Source organism: Polypterus senegalus, chromosome 15 (assembly GCF_016835505.1).
Source record: "Polypterus senegalus isolate Bchr_013 chromosome 15, ASM1683550v1, whole genome shotgun sequence".
NCBI classification, from domain to species: domain Eukaryota; kingdom Metazoa; phylum Chordata; class Cladistia; order Polypteriformes; family Polypteridae; genus Polypterus; species Polypterus senegalus.
Window position 1 is genome coordinate 77,256,160 of NC_053168.1, and position 15,887 is coordinate 77,272,046.

At 34.3% G+C, this 15,887-nt stretch overlaps 1 protein-coding gene and 1 long non-coding RNA gene across 2 annotated transcripts; one reads left to right on the forward strand and one right to left on the reverse strand.

Annotated features, from left to right (window-relative positions):
* Positions 1-1,397: 1,397 nt before the first annotated feature.
* On the reverse strand, positions 1,398-11,869 carry bet1 (Bet1 golgi vesicular membrane trafficking protein). The gene is made up of 4 exons (XM_039736868.1): positions 11,718-11,869; positions 11,144-11,253; positions 6,753-6,809; positions 1,398-1,572 (listed from the first exon to the last, which is right to left on the reverse strand). The coding sequence occupies exons 1-4, from the start codon at positions 11,734-11,736 to the stop codon at positions 1,423-1,425; spliced, it is 336 nt and encodes a 111-aa protein (XP_039592802.1). The 5' UTR covers positions 11,737-11,869; the 3' UTR covers positions 1,398-1,422.
* A 47-nt stretch (positions 11,870-11,916) lies between these two features.
* Positions 11,917-14,790, forward strand: LOC120515654. The gene is made up of 2 exons (XR_005630678.1): positions 11,917-12,042; positions 14,632-14,790. It is a non-coding gene; the product is annotated as an uncharacterized LOC120515654 (long non-coding RNA).
* Positions 14,791-15,887: the final 1,097 nt, after the last annotated feature.

The window sequence follows — 15,887 nt, forward strand, 5'->3', positions numbered from 1 at the left end:
AAAAATAGTAAATACAACTTCAATAACAAACTAAAAAATGTATGAAACTGCACAGTTATGATTTATTTGATGAAGTGCAAAAAGAAAAAAAAAATTATATAAAGTAATTGTGAAATCTGCAAAGGTTTGGGCACCCAAATGTGTAACACTCAATCACCTGGACTATTCTAACCAACTGACTAAGGATCTGAAAATTAAACTAACTGAAGCGTACAAAGCAAAAAAAAAGCTGTAAAACACGGCAACTCGCTTTCAGCTAGCAACTTCCACAGTCTGAAACATTAAGAAATAACAGTTAATGGGGACGGAAACTAACAGATGGAGCAGCTTGTATATTGTGCAGGAAGGGAAGTCAAAGCAAGGAAAGAGAGGTGGTGTACTGCTCTACTGTGTAGCGTCACTTATATAGACATTGCCTTCATGTAAGATGTATCAGAAGCAAACCTTACCTGTGATGTCATTGCAAAAAAAAAAAAAAACAATGCTGTAAGTGTGCAAAACAATATCTACAGTACATTAAGAGGCAAGTGCTATGTAGAAATGAAGTTATAAATCAAACTTTTTGGCCACAGGGCAGCATTTGAAGAATACAGCACCTTGCTAAAAGTCAACTACGGGGGTGGATCTATGATACTTTGGGTTTGTGCAGTAGCCAGTGACACAGAAAACATTGTGTGAGTACTGGGAAGAATGGATTCCACTCAAAATAAGCAAATCTGTGAGCAGAATGTCAGAAGATAGCTTGAACAAAAAGGTCCAACCCAGAAACACTTCTAAACATAACATGAAGTACCTCAAGAAATTTGAGGAGAATGTTTAAGAATGGCCCTTGCAGTTCACAGACTTGAACATTACTGAAAATCTGTGGGTTAATCTTAAACATGCGGCACATGCAAGAAAGCCCAAGAATATCTCAGAGCTGAAATGATCTACAAGGGAGAATAGGGAACAATTTCTAAAACTACAATTCAAAGACTCATAACTGGCTATAAAAAAGTTTGCAAGAGGTGACTTTTGACAAATTTACCTAGTACTGACTTAGTGAAGTGTCCAGACTTTTGCAAGTGCCAAATATACTCTTATTTCTTATATTTTTCACATAGTCAAATAAATTGTAAATGTACTTTAACACTTTGATAAAAATATAATTGTTTCATTTTGTTTTCTGTTGAAGTTGTATTTAATATTTTTTACTTCAATTGTCCACAAAATGTGCAATTTGGCTTTTGCATGGAACTATATGCAAATTTCTCCATTGTTAAACCCTCTTTCACTCCAGTTCAGGGTTGTGAAGGCTATGTACTTTTTCACTTTCATATAGTTTCTGTATAGCACAGAACACAGCTGCAATAAAGAAAATAATATTTCTAAATGTAAAGTAAATCTGTACACATTGATAAGTAATTATTCAGCATTTTACTGTCACCTTATAATCCAATATAATACAAACACAACAAACAGTACAAATAACATCAAGTAGCAAAAAAGCTTTGTTTGACTTCCTCTAGATAGTCGTTTCAGTCTGCCCATAGTGGCACCTAACAGACCACCTGTCGACTCAAAATCTGTGTCCTAGAAAAGACAATAAAAAATAGTTTAAAAAAGATGCAATTTGAGATATTAAATTTCTTCAGTACTACAAGCTACCTAGAAAGAATACTTACAACTTACGCAATGTACATTATCAAAACTAATAGTTTGTGTAAAAGTTTGTGACTATTATGTCCATCTGTATTAATTTAATCACAAAATTAACAAATAAAATCTGTTGTTTTATAATGGTTGTAAACGTTTACAAGCTACAGATCTCTCATTTATTTTGGAGTTAAGAGTATACTGCCTTCCATTTTTGAAGTGCTTCATCAGTAAAAATTTTCTTGGACATCATTTTATATATTTTTTTCTTTATATCCTTATTTCTTTAGTATCACTCATTTTTTAATTTTACTGTTATACTCCACATATGGCTAGATTTGTTGCTCCTAGTATTGTGAGATCTGGTGTGTATCAGACTGAAAAATGAGTAGCCAAGGTGGTTACTTTTAGAAAGGTAAAATTGTCTGTTTTAAAAATAACTGTTACAAAACTACATTCATCGGTTGTTTGTTAATGTCCAGTGTGTTGCTGTCCCAGACAAAAGTGTATTGTTATAGATACAAAGAGTTTTAAATGTCTTTATGACTATCCTCAACAAATATTCCATTTGCTGTTTTCCTGGTTTTCAGATTAACTGCCAACATCAGGTTAGGAATAATTATATTCTTTCATAACTTTGGCTGATGAACAGTGGTATGTTATAGAGTTTAGATCCAAGGCTAGGGATCTGCAGCAGCAATTGGAAGATTGCCGGTTCGAATCCCGTAAATGCCAGAAGTGACTTTATTCTGTTGGGCCCTTGAGCAAGGCCCTTAACCTACAATTGCTTCGTCCTGGATATTACGTTCATCTGCATCCAGCCCTGCAAGCTGGTCCTCCAACTTGCAGGGAAAACTTGGGGTTTGGTAGCAGGATTGACACTCCAGTCACCATAATAAAAACTCGCACTGTTCCAGTGCTCCCAAAATTTAGATCTAGATTTCTTGGTTATATGAATGATACCACACTATTCTCGATTACAATGTGCATTTACAGCATACAGAGAAGATGCCTTATTGTATTTTGTAGTCTCTCTTATTGAAGCATTACAAATTTAGCAGTCACTTTTTATGTCTATTGAACCACCCTTTGCCCCATCTCCCCAAGATTTTTGGCAAGAAAAAAATGCAATCTTACCGACTTTCTATTGTAACAGCTTGTATGCAGAAATAGAAGTCATTATATTCTAAAACATCCTGGTCTATGAGAAGATTAAACTTTTACCTATTTCAATCTTGTGCCAAATAAATCTTAATCAATATTTGCTTTCTATTGATGCAAGGTCTTGCTCTAATAAATGCAGAATGGTTATGATTGAAGCTTCCTCCTCTTTTTGATTAGTTTAATTTGCAGGATGGTCTCTAAATGCATCCATTGGTAAGTTAAATATTTTAAATCACTAAGCAATTCATATTGTAATGGGGACCCCTTTAAAGGCACATTATTATGAACTATGTAATTTGGTTAGCTGATCCTCATTATATTACAAGACACTGGAATTGTGCCAGGTTATTTTTGCACACTGTAAAACTGCATTTAGCAAATATAATTTACTAACATAACATTCTCAAACCCACTTGATCCATTATGGTCATGCCAGGGCCAGAAGCTATTTAATATTTGTAATTTGTGGTTAAAATACAAACTGACAAACATAAAAAAAGCTGTTACAATGAAGTATTCTTGTTTTGGATTATTTTTTGTTTCCTGATGCAACTAATTGGCACAATATACATAGACTGTTAAAACTGCCAGTTTAGAAACAAATATTTTACACAAAAAAAGTATCAATATTAAAACATGACTGGGTCATTAGTATTGGTACTCTATGATGTTATGTTCTTCTTAATGTAAAACTATGTAACTCCATAATTTATCAGAATTCTAAGTATTTTACTGGACAAATAAAACTTAAGTATAATACACTGAAATGAATGTTAAACATATGAATGGATGATCAGAGTAAATTTTGTGAAATGAGGCTTGGTTTTATGCAAAGGACAGAACAGCAATTACAATCAGCACAGGTGATCATTCATGATGAAAATACACAAAATGCCTCAGGGAAATGCAAAAAAGCTGCATAATCCATATGTAAAACTGGAAAAAGCTTTTGGCCAAGAGCCGTGACTAACAGAAGTTCTTGCACACAGAAGACCTTCAGGCAAAACAACTAATGCTGACGTGTAAAGAAAGAGTACAAGTACAAGGCCTTAAAGGTCAAAGCACAAAATCCAAGGATTAGTTTAGGGGGAAAAAAGGGAGGAAGTACAGATGAGGTGGGTACAGCCTTTGTCAAGTATATACGAAGCATGAGCTATTGCTCTAAAAAGTGTTGAGTAAGATATCAGAAATTAACTTGTTCTGGAGATTATATGGTACCGTTATAGATTCAATAAAACAGATTATGTAAGCATCAAGTTCTGAGGCAGTCCCTAAACTATGATGTATTTTGTTGTTGTAACTTGGGCAGGAATGCCAGGATAAAACAAATTCAAATTACTATTTATTGAGATGCAGTACATTCTTTGTTTATCCTTCATGCAATGAGGTTTTCAACTTAGTGCATGGCAATAAATCATATACCAAGTTCTTATTTACTGCCATTCAAGTTTGAGGATTTGACAGTGTAACACTCTTGTCAAATAAAACTGATTAGTTTCTTTATAATTTGTATAATTTTCCATGAAAAGCCTTTGCTAACTTTAATTCCAAAAGAAGCTCATATTTACAGTCATCTTCAAGAAAGCACCCTGTCCACTTAACCACTTTCTGAACCTGTTCTGTCCAGTGCAAAGTTGCAATGGGCCACAGTCTAGTTTGGCAGCAACAGGCACAAGGCAGAAGCCAACCCTGCAAGATACACCCTGGTTCTTAGCAGGTAACAATACTGTTTCAAGGAAAAATAAAAGACATGAACAGCATTTTTTTGTTTAACTACCATATTATTTTGATTTGTTTTAATTAACAAAAGTATATTTCTCTACTACTTTGTGTGAAAAAGTGAAAAGATTTAATTTTAGCAAAAGCAGTAAGTTTTTTCCCCTGTTGGAATAATCAATGTTAATTTTAAATTACTTTTTTCAAAACTTTTCAGATATATTTTGTGTTATACCTATTTTGTGTTATACCAGTTCCCATTTCTGGTATCACATAGCCCACATGAGATTTTAAACTCAAACAACATGTGACAGAAAGTGATTTACATGGTTATTGCATACAATAACATCTTATTATGTCACATATGTTTAAATCACAGCAAAACATTTTTCTCATTAAAATTATGAACACAAAGTTTCCTAAAAAACAGAGGCAAATTTCAAAAATTCAAAATTGAATAAGAGATATTAAAGGTAAAATTACTTCTACTTTTGTACCAGGTCTTCCTGTGTGAATATTGGATATTCTCCATATATTTATGAGGGTTTCACTCCCAGATCAGTTCCACCATAAGTTCAGTAACACAATGACTGCCAATTATAAACTGACCATGTCCAAGTGTCAGCGGGTGTGGATGTGATCGTACCCTGCAACTGCCTGCTGTTTCTTGCTGATCTAGTTTCTGTTACATGCCGTGTGATTTTGGGACAGGCTTTGTGTCCCCATAAACCCTGTAATGCTTAAGCAGATTCTGAAAGTGGATGCAGTGTAGACGGAGAGAGAGGAGCTAGGCTGGGACCAAGATTGGCAGCAACAATTTTACATATGCACATTGGGTCCTGCTGGATGTATTAAAAAAAAAAAAAGGACTGCCTCGAGACATTTTGAGCCAATAGGTTGGGTTATAGGTGGAGAACTTCATAGGGATTTTAGATGGTAATCTTAACTCTGGAAATATGTTCTGCTTTGATCTTAAAGGTCATCTATGGGCAGATCTCCACAGAGTTACAGAATCAGGATTAAAGTACATGCAAGTACAAAATTATCAGGTTGAAGAGAAATATCAGGTGTTAGAATGAGGAACAGAAGGTAAATGGAGCCTTGAGGTAAGGAAATACCGTTCTGCATTGTGCTCGATTCACCCAAACTATTAAACAGATGACAGGACCAGTTTAGAAAGGCCTAGAGTGGCAAGGTATAGTTTCTTTCTCTACTCCTTTTCTTTTGTTACATTAAACCTTTTTTTTTATATATATCTACAACTAAATTGCATTACTTGTGGGTCAGGTGGTAATTTAAAAGTCACCTCTCTTGTCCACAGTGGATAAAGGAACTTAATAAAAACAAAGCCCAATATTGTAACAAAAAGAAAAACACAAGGAACTGCAAATATCAAAAGTACTTGTAAAATAATGATAACGCACTACATCAACCGTGTCAGTTTTACAACAAGTTCATAATAAATGCAAATAAAAGATTTAAAACAGTGTTGCTTAAAATTCTCAAATAACATAACAAAAGTTAGAATTAAGCAATACCATAAGAGTTAAAAAAAGCAATGTATCTAGAAGATTACCTTTCAGCTAAAACAGCTTTATGTAGGGAAAGTATTACAGGCCAGTATTTTATTATGTGGATAAAACAGAAGGATCATATCTTGATGACAAAAATAGATTCACCAACCCAACTGTGAGAAGTGTAAGGCTCACATTTAGCAACAACATAAAATTACTAGATTTTTACTTGACAGAGATAGTGAAATGATTTGATCAAAATTAATAGGCCTCTAAGATTTTATAATGGTAATCACGGTACCATCTTTCAAATGGATTACATAGTCTGTCTTTGAGTTACTGTATCCATAGACTTGCAGGCAGAAATCACTTCAAAGTGGTCATATGTTCAGAAATGCCTAAAATGTATAAATCTTCTGAAAACTCAATACACACACACACGATGAAGGCTTTACAGCCAAGCTGTCTCTTTTACCTTTTTTTTTTTTATTTTTTCAGTGTGGAAATAACCTTTAACTTTTATATATACACTTACACACATATTTTGTGCCTATACAAAAAGGTAATGCGAGTTTTTTTTTTTAATTACACATTTAGGAAATAATAATAAATACAGTAATTGCACATACAGTATATCTAAACATCACTGAAGCTGTGTGAGCAAAATGTGCTAGGTTCATGTACGTGTTAAATTATACAAAGAAGCACAAGCAAAATACATACCATTTGTCCCAAAAACGTGTTTTGAAATTTTACTTCTGTTCCAATGTCAATAGATAGCTTTATAAAAAAAAGAATGAAAAACAACATTAGATTAATTCAGAGTATTAAACAAAATAGCGTAATGGTTTTTAAATGTGTTATTTTTTCCAAGGGACCTTTGGAAATGTTTTCTAATTTGTAATCTGCCATTTCTGGGAAATTATATATTTACATTTTCTTCATTGTTTCTAGCAAGTTTAAAAATACAATTTTAAAAACACGTGAAAAAATATTGTGTTTGTGTTTAGCTATAATGTAGCATGGTACTTTTAAAATACAAAAGAAAAAGTAAGAATACTATTTCTGAAAATAGACTATGTGAAATGTGGACAGTGACTTTGTAACACATACTTCAATGGAGTGAGACTACAATAAGTAATGCTCCAAGTCATATTTTTTCTTGAAAGTGCTAACATAAGCTTAAAATACATTTAGCAGTTACCCTTAAAGTTTCTCTTTTTGTATGCTCTATCAGGCAGTTATCTGGTACACTGTACACACATATATGATTAATGACAGCACCCATATTCCCATTTATTAAATGATTAATCCAATCTTAGGTGGCAGGGTATTCATAAAATATCCTCAATCAATCGAGCATATGGTGTGAACTAACCTTAGACAGGGCACAATTTCATTACATTGCACAGTTATGTACAAAGACACACAAACCCTGGACAATCCTTTTAACCAAATATGTTATTGCAGGTATAAAACTGGAGTACCCAAGATAAAAACCCAGTCACTCAGAGGTGTGAGACTGTAGTTCTAAAAAAAACCTTGTATAAGAAAATAAAAAATGTAATCGCTGTTTAAAAATGCCTGGTTAACATGCTGGACACAATCCATTTAGCAGTATTCTGTTCATGCATTGGGACTGGCCAAAAGGAACAAATGTGGAGAATTCAGAAAAAGACCGGGAGACAAAGACAGGGGAGTTGCCCAAATCTAGCTCCAGGGAATCAAGAAAGAAAGAGACACACACAAAAAAAAAACAACATAGAACACAAAAATATCGAAAGGAAGAGATTTAATGAAAAACTACAAAAGCAGCTGGCGAGCATGACCACTAGCATCATACATGGTAGCATAGCAGCTATGACTTTTGGCGAGAGGTCCTTGTTGTGCCAACAAGTTACAGTTTGGACTTGGTTACAATCACAAAAAGCGCAGGAGAAATGAGACAACGCTCCATGAGTCACAAAAGATAAAGCCCTGCATTTCCTCCAGCAACAAAGGACGGCTCTGAAGGTATTCTCGATCACTTCCATTTGAGTTATTCATACTTTTGAAAACTCTTTGTTATTTTTGTGGGTATCCAATTTTTCTTGCTCATTTCTTCAGAAGAGTGAAGGGGCAATGTGGGTGTGAAACAATGTGTGGCTACGTTAGTAACTTACGCTTGTCCAGTCCTTGCCATTTCACATTTATCCACCCCGTTGTTGTGTAAATTAAACGATTATTTTCCACATTACATATTTCCACAGTTATAAATGAAACTTAAAACAGACATGTTAAGAAAACAGTGTTTCCACTGCTTTATCAATCCACGAACACGCAATACTTCCTTGTCCCCAATAACCCCTGCAACTCAGCACCCCTATTAAACAAACAATACCCCATTAAAACTGAATCATTATTTACCCCTATCATTAATATATAATCTGATATAATGAAATAAATGCAATATATATTGAACATAAAAATGTTAATACAAAACTTCACAAAACAGATAGCATCATGAAGATGGGGCATTATCTGAAAATTCTGAAGCAACACCTCCAGACATCAGCTAAAAAGCTAAAGCTTGGCAGCAAATGGACCTTCAAATAGGGTAATAATCATCTGAAAGCATACTTCCAAACTGGTAAAGAAACAGCCTGCGGACAACAAAATTGAGTGAACTACAGTGGCCATCACAAAGCCCCTACGTAAATTCCATGGAAAACCTGTGGACAGAACTAAAGAAACGTGTCTGAGCAAACATGACTCAATGACATCAGTTCTGGCTGGAGGAATAAGCCAAAATTCCGGCAAAATATTGTGAGAAACATGCGGAAGCCTCTTAGATGTTTGCTTCAGGTTAGCCAATTTAAAGACAACACCACCAAATACTAGGCTTCGTGTATGTCAATTTTTGGCCTACTGAAGATGTATCACAATTAAAATATGAAATAAATCTAGTATTTGTTATTTTGAAGAAAAGAAATAGGTACCCTAATTAACTTAACACATTAACTGTTTGGTAACATGACATGCGTTGGTGAAAATTTGTTTGAATGTTTTTATCCAAGTTGTATGTAAACATATGGCCTCAACTATATAGCCATTGTTTCAGTATTTGCATGACTCTGCTATCATCATGGTAGTAATTATATTTTTAAAAAATGTGGGTCCTCAGATTAAAAAGTCACTTTGAGCCAATACTGGTTTTTGGCCTTCTCCCTTGCATACAGAGATTTCTCCAGATTATCTGAATCTTTTAATGATATTATATACTGTAGATGAGGAACTTCACAAATTCTTTGCAATTTTACATTGAGAAACATCATTCTTAACTCGTTGTGCTATTTGCCCCTGCACAGGGCTGCCAGCCATCCTCATTTTCCCGGACATGTCCTCATTTTTAACGAGCCATGGGCTGGGGGAATTTATAAAATTTTGAAAATGTCCGGAATTTTGCCTCCTAAAATTTGAAAATCTCCACATCCTTATCATTGGTAAAAACTGAAAGCCGTACACCAATCAGCATTTGCGGGAAACAGTGCGCACACTTTTTTTTCCCCAGAATCTTCACTTTCATTCCGGTAGTAAATGCAGATATTGATGAGAATACTCAATGTCTGTCCAACTTGGCTTTTTTACTTCATCTTTTGAATTCAGCTTCATCTTCTTATACAGTAGATAGTTAATTATAAATGTGGTCCTTTTCTTAATTATTTGTAATCCTAATTCACCATAACTAAATGTATTTATTCAAAACGAAATGACAATTTCATGTTTTCAATGTGAGATCTTATTTCCGATTCTTCTTTCAGCAGCTTGGTTAAACAAGATACTTCATACATCCAGGTACAGTTTGTCATATTTAAGTTCAAGTAAGTACTGCTCTGTAACATTTTAATGGAAAATATTGTTATTACCACCTGTTGTTCCAAAATGGATTCATAATTATAAATGAAGTGTCAACTATTAAACTTTCAGTTAATTATAAAAAAAAAAAAAATCACACATTTATTCTGTCATATAAATGCATTACCTTTTTTAGTTATCAATTGACCAAGTAATAAGTCAGTTCTACAATTAATTTAATAATATTTTAATATTTCTTTCAATTATGTAAATTCAGGAATACCAATTATGCCGAAAAGAAAGTGTAAGTTCACAGAATACTTGAACAACAAATATCCTTGTTTTCAAAAGAGCAGAACAGATTCAATTAGGGGGCTAATACTCACAAGATTCAATTTCAGTAGCATGCTATGTAAAGATTTGTATTAATATTTTTCCAAGAATGCAGATTTACTGAGAAAAATAGCTTCAGTGGAAAAATATAAAAGAATGTAGATAAATGCGAATAAACTAAATTTAAGAGTAAAATTATTTTTATTTTACTATAAGTGAATTTACCATTTGTATATTTTTTTACAGGTTTACAACAGTTAAGCTATCCAAATAATGAAGTCTGTTAATTTAGGAGGCTTGAGATATTCAAAATATTTAATGGGTTATTAGTTTGCTAGTGACTGTGGCCATCATGTCATATTATAATTATAGTGATAAACTGCTACTAAATGTTTCTATCATTTTAAAAAACCCTAAGACAGTACAAAAGGCGTACTGTTTTCAACCCAAATGTCCTCATTTCCAGACAAAGAGAATTGGCAGCTCTACCCTTGCAGTCTTCCACAAAGTGGTGAACCCTCCCCAAACCACCAGTTTTTGTTTTTTTAATACAATACATATTTCCAATCCAGCTGTTTGAAACATGTTGATAGCACAAAACTAAAACAATAAAATTTCTCTGTTTAAACATTTGATATGTTGTCTTTGTTCTATTTTTCAATTACATATGGGTTTAAAGGATTTGCAAATCATTGCATTCTATTTTTATTTACATTTTACATGCATTACAACTTCTCTGGAAAGGGGGTTGTATTTTTGTGGTTAATATGCTTACATTTTTGTTACCTCACTGGAGTATACAGGGGCGTCCAACAGGTGCTTCATCCACAACGAAGTTTATTAATAAGTACAGCACACTGCTATTTGTGATCACGCAACTGTGCAGTCCAAAAACATTTCCAATGGAATTTTACACCTGGAAGGAGCAACCATTGCTCATTACTTACGGTTTTCAAAGCGTTGACCTTTGCTTTGAGGCTATCGGTTAACTTGTCATTTTCCTCCTCATAGACGCTGTATCCACTTGGAACATAGTTCTCCGTGGGCGCCCCATCTCCTACATAATAAAAGAGCAATTCCTTTAGAAAGTTTGTAAGTTAATCAATTTTATTTTGACCCCAACTCATTGTCTTATAACAAATTGTCGACTTTCTATTAACACTGGCTATAAAATCCAGAGAGAGCCTAGTCATGGAAAAGTAATAACCATCAAAAAGCCAGCTCAGCTTTACTATAAATGTCATCCGATGATCGCTGGTGATTTTTCTCCTGTGACCATTTATGTTTACTGGCAGTTCCAGATGTACCAATGTTTAGCATCATTCAGTTAACTGTTCAGTTCCCTTTAATACCTGCATGCCTCTCGGATTAACTATTGTAATAATCATTCAAGTTCTTATAACAATTTTAATATGTCAAAGTTAAAATTGACAATACCAACGTTAGTTTCACTTTTTCCAGTGTTTTCATTTTAAGTCATTCATAATCATAAGTATCAGGTTTAAAAACAGCCCTTCTTACCTAAACCAGCACGCCTCATGCTTGTTCGTCAAGGGCTTGTTCAAGCGTTTACGAATGATTACTTCTCTACTGTTCAATATAAAATGAAATTTGCAAGTCGCTTGCGTGATCTCCAACGTCGACTAGCGCCACGACATCGCAAACACGGAATACGGCATGACGTGAACGGCTGAGTCGAACTTTGAACTCTAGGCTGAGTGCTACCGCCTGGCTCACGATTTAACAGTGTAGCTCTTCGGTTAGCGCAGCACAGAGGATAACGGTGCACGACGACATCACTAATTCAAGCTATGTCTTAGTTGCATATGAAGAGTTTCATGTTTAGGTAAAATGCATGATTTTATGATGTATTATGAACGCAAATGTTAGTAAACGTCTGCGCCTCGAAACTTGTGCTGCTAGTACACTAGCCACTTCTTGTTATTACCGCATATACATTAAAAGTCGTTTAATGAGTGACTTTCAAATTATATGGATCCAGAAGACTTTGTTGCATATTGAGTCAATTTGGATCTATATTTCGATAGTAACCTTTAAGAGATAAAGTGGACATACTTTTCTTCTTCGGTGTTATTTTGAATGTAAGAAACTCCCTGTCCCTAAGTCAGATTTTATGAAGAAGTACTGCGGGCTGCAAAACTGTTATTCCTATAATTTTTCACCGAATAAATTGACCATTTAGCATAACAGATACATTCAGTATAAAAATAAGTATTTTTAGACGCTTGGGTTAATAAGTTATTTTTATTTTGACACTGACGCTGATGGCAGTACTTTACCGCAAATTTATCAAAATATGGTGTATCCTTATCTTTTCTGGAATGTTTGTTTTAATGGCTATTTTAGTGAAGTTGTTAGATTTATTTAAGCAAAATGGTACAACTGTCTCAAGCCTTCTTGATCTATTTATTGGTACTCAAAAAATATTTTGGAACAAAAACGTAGTAATACATTTAACAGGATTCATATCTCTTTGTTAGATTAATTCAAGTGAATATAGTTTATTAAAGTTATTATTAGTTAATAAATATAAACGTAACTGGCAGAAATTTTGTTTAATAGTAATAATAACCTTGTTAACAAAGGTTTGTCAAATCTAATATGAAATTCTTCAAAAAATATACCCAGTTAATGCCCTGATAAGTAAAAGGCTTCCTGATATAGATATTAATTGCACATTTTGTACATCACAACCAGAAGTAGCTAAACACCTTTTTATCGTCTTTAGAAACCAATGTAAATAAATGTCTACTGAATAGCTCAGATATTATTTTAATTAAAAGGTATTATTTTTTTATGACCAGAAATCTGTAAAATTAATTTAATAATAATACCACTTAATTTTGGATCAGATTTTTTGTGTTCATAAGAATTACTTATGAAACTTTTGAAATCACTTTTGTGTTTGTCCACCACCATGACTCATCAATATAAAAAAACCCCCGACATTATGATATACCACTTGAGTAGTCTTGATGTCTAGTTATGCGAGATGTCAAGGTTTTTAGTGTTCATCCCTATTTTTGCACCCTAGACCTGAAAACCCCTCAATGTTAGGCCATATTTGGACAAATATTGTATGCTGGAAAATAGTCCCCTTTAAAATAAACAGTAAACCAATAGGTGTCTTCAGCAAAAATGTTCAGAAAAACTTAAATTTGTGTATGCCTCATCAGCCGACCCCAGGGCTTTACACGCTACTGGAATGTGAGTGGTCAAAGTTACTCTTTTTCACAAAACTGGGGGTGAGTAATATAGGAATATAGAGTGTCATTTTTGATGTCTGATTCTTTACCAGTGGTGCTAGACCTTGCGACCCACTCCCAGAAGGTTAAAAACGGCAAATTTCAAACATAAGCACATGGTGCATTGTTTTAGAGTATATCATGGTCCGTGATTATGAATATGCTTTTTTAAAAATTCTTTACTAAGGAACTAGTCCTCTGTGGACCTCAATCAGAAGGGGAAAATGACAACAGTGACTGTTGCAATGAAGAATATTTACATTTTAAATGATTGAACTGAAGCACACATTTTAATATTTAAAATATTTTACACAATTATTCTTGTTTATTATGTACTCCTATTACATTGCTTATGCTAGGGTGGCTTATGCTAATTAAGAGTTTGTTATATTAATTCCTAAGTATTTCTTAAGTCTAAATGGGTTAGATGCAGTCCATTTTTTAATTTTTTCTATAATGAATGTTTGGTATATGTAAGTCTCAAGACAATTAAGAATCACAAAGCTAAGAAGTTTGTTAAAGCCTCCCAGTCTATTATTTAGTGATTACTACCGTTATGAGGATATTATTGCTGGTACCATTTTTGTCTTTTTCCTTTATTCTACTTTAATATTTGAATACAATATCTATATTATTATGTACATATTAATTGTTTTGCATAATATTGTATATAAAACTTTGTTTTTTAAATAAAGAATAAGTCTACATATATACTGTATGTATATATATATATATATATATATATATATATATATTCATTAAGTCTTTTTGCAGATTAATTTGTAGTGTTAAGAAACATGAAGACTTTTTTGTATGGATGCTGCAAAAGTAAAGGATTCTCAATAAGCAGGTATCAAATTATTTAAAGTAGAATTTATCTCCCTAAAATATTCTGCGGCCATGATGATTATAATATAAGGAAATGTAAAGTTATTTCTGTATTACCCAGCTGGGAGAGACCCCCTGAAGTGGCATTCGATGTGTGAAAGTTCTCACTGGGCGTCTCACATTTGACTAATTTTCTTTAACACATAAATTAATTATCAGAACTGTACTATCATTGTGGTTCAGCTTCATATTCTTATGTAGATATTTCTGTCTTTAGGTTTATTCTGTTTGTGTAGACTAGTTATCAATTTAACCATTTTTATTTATTTTTTATTACTTAGGGGAGCCATGGAAGGCATGAATTCTACGAGCTGTTACTTCAAGCCATGGTGTCAGGATATAAGAGGAATTATGTCCACTTTAATTAAAGCATTTTCTTTTAAGTGCTTTTTATATTAAAGAAATCAATATTACAGCAAACGGATACATACCAGAATTTCTATAAAGAAAGAAAATGTCTGACTTGGCTAAAGATAAATAGAGTAGTCACAGACAAAGTGAAGCATTATATAGGCATATTATCATAGGTATGAAGGATCCCCGATAGTTCTTGACACACTTCTGAAAATCTATATATATAATTCACTAAGACAAGACACCCATGGAAAGCACGCCGGAAGGGGCGTGGACTCACTAAGCCGCCGACAAGTGAGACACCTATGGGGCACGCAGGGAGGAGCCACGCCCACCAACTCCAAGACCATTGGATACAACGACAACTCGCAGAGCCACACCCACCAACTCGGGCGCGACGACACAGAAAGAACCGCGTCATTTATATTCGTTTGTCGTAGAGGCCTCATGTACCTCCGAGCCACCTTGACTGTTCATAGAAGCATGTTTCTCGTGGAGGTGAATCGCCATATGCAGCGTGTAAAACAGTTTGCAAGGGTTATCCCATGGGATCCTTAAAACATTCCTTTACAACTGAGGTTAAAACACAATGAAGTAAGCAGTCTTTAAAAACCGAGTTTTCGGTTACGACGCACGCGTGCACCATAGCAAACTGTTTTACACGCTACATACAGCAATTCGCATCCGCGACAAACAAGCGTCTTCTTCACTCACGGACAATTATATGTTGCTCTCTCCAGAGTTCCATCTTTTCATTCACTTTCTGTTGTATCCTCAAACCCTCCCTTTTTAGACAACTGTGTCTTTCCAGAAGTGTTCAACCATCAATAAATAATTATGCGGCGTTTGTTATGCCGCGGGTTCACTATTGTGTTGAATTTTGCTCTCTCCAGTGTTCCATCTTTTCATTCGCTTACTGTTGTATTCTCACACCAACCCGTTTTAGACAACCGTGTCTTTCCAGAAGTGTTTAGCATTCAATAAATAATTATGCATGAGATTGAGCGTGTGTCTAGCCTGTGCAGAGAGGCGTGGGTAAGCCGTTGAACCCCATTCGGGCTGCAAACCATGGAATTCCCACTAAGTGCGACTCATATGCTCCCACTGGTTGCGTCCCAACCCTTTGTACACACCCCCCTCCCACCTCGCTACTACCGTGGTCGGGTGTCTTGGTGGATTATAT

Excerpts from the sequence above, each read along its gene's own strand:
- bet1 (XM_039736868.1), bottom strand. Across the intron at positions 6,810-11,143 it reads AGGTCAACGCTTTGAAAACC|CTATCTATTGACATTGGAAC; the intron begins GTAAGTAATGAG and ends TTTTTTATAAAG. Across the intron at positions 1,573-6,752 it reads ACACGTTTTTGGGACAAATG|GACACAGATTTTGAGTCGAC; the intron begins GTATGTATTTTG and ends TGTCTTTTCTAG.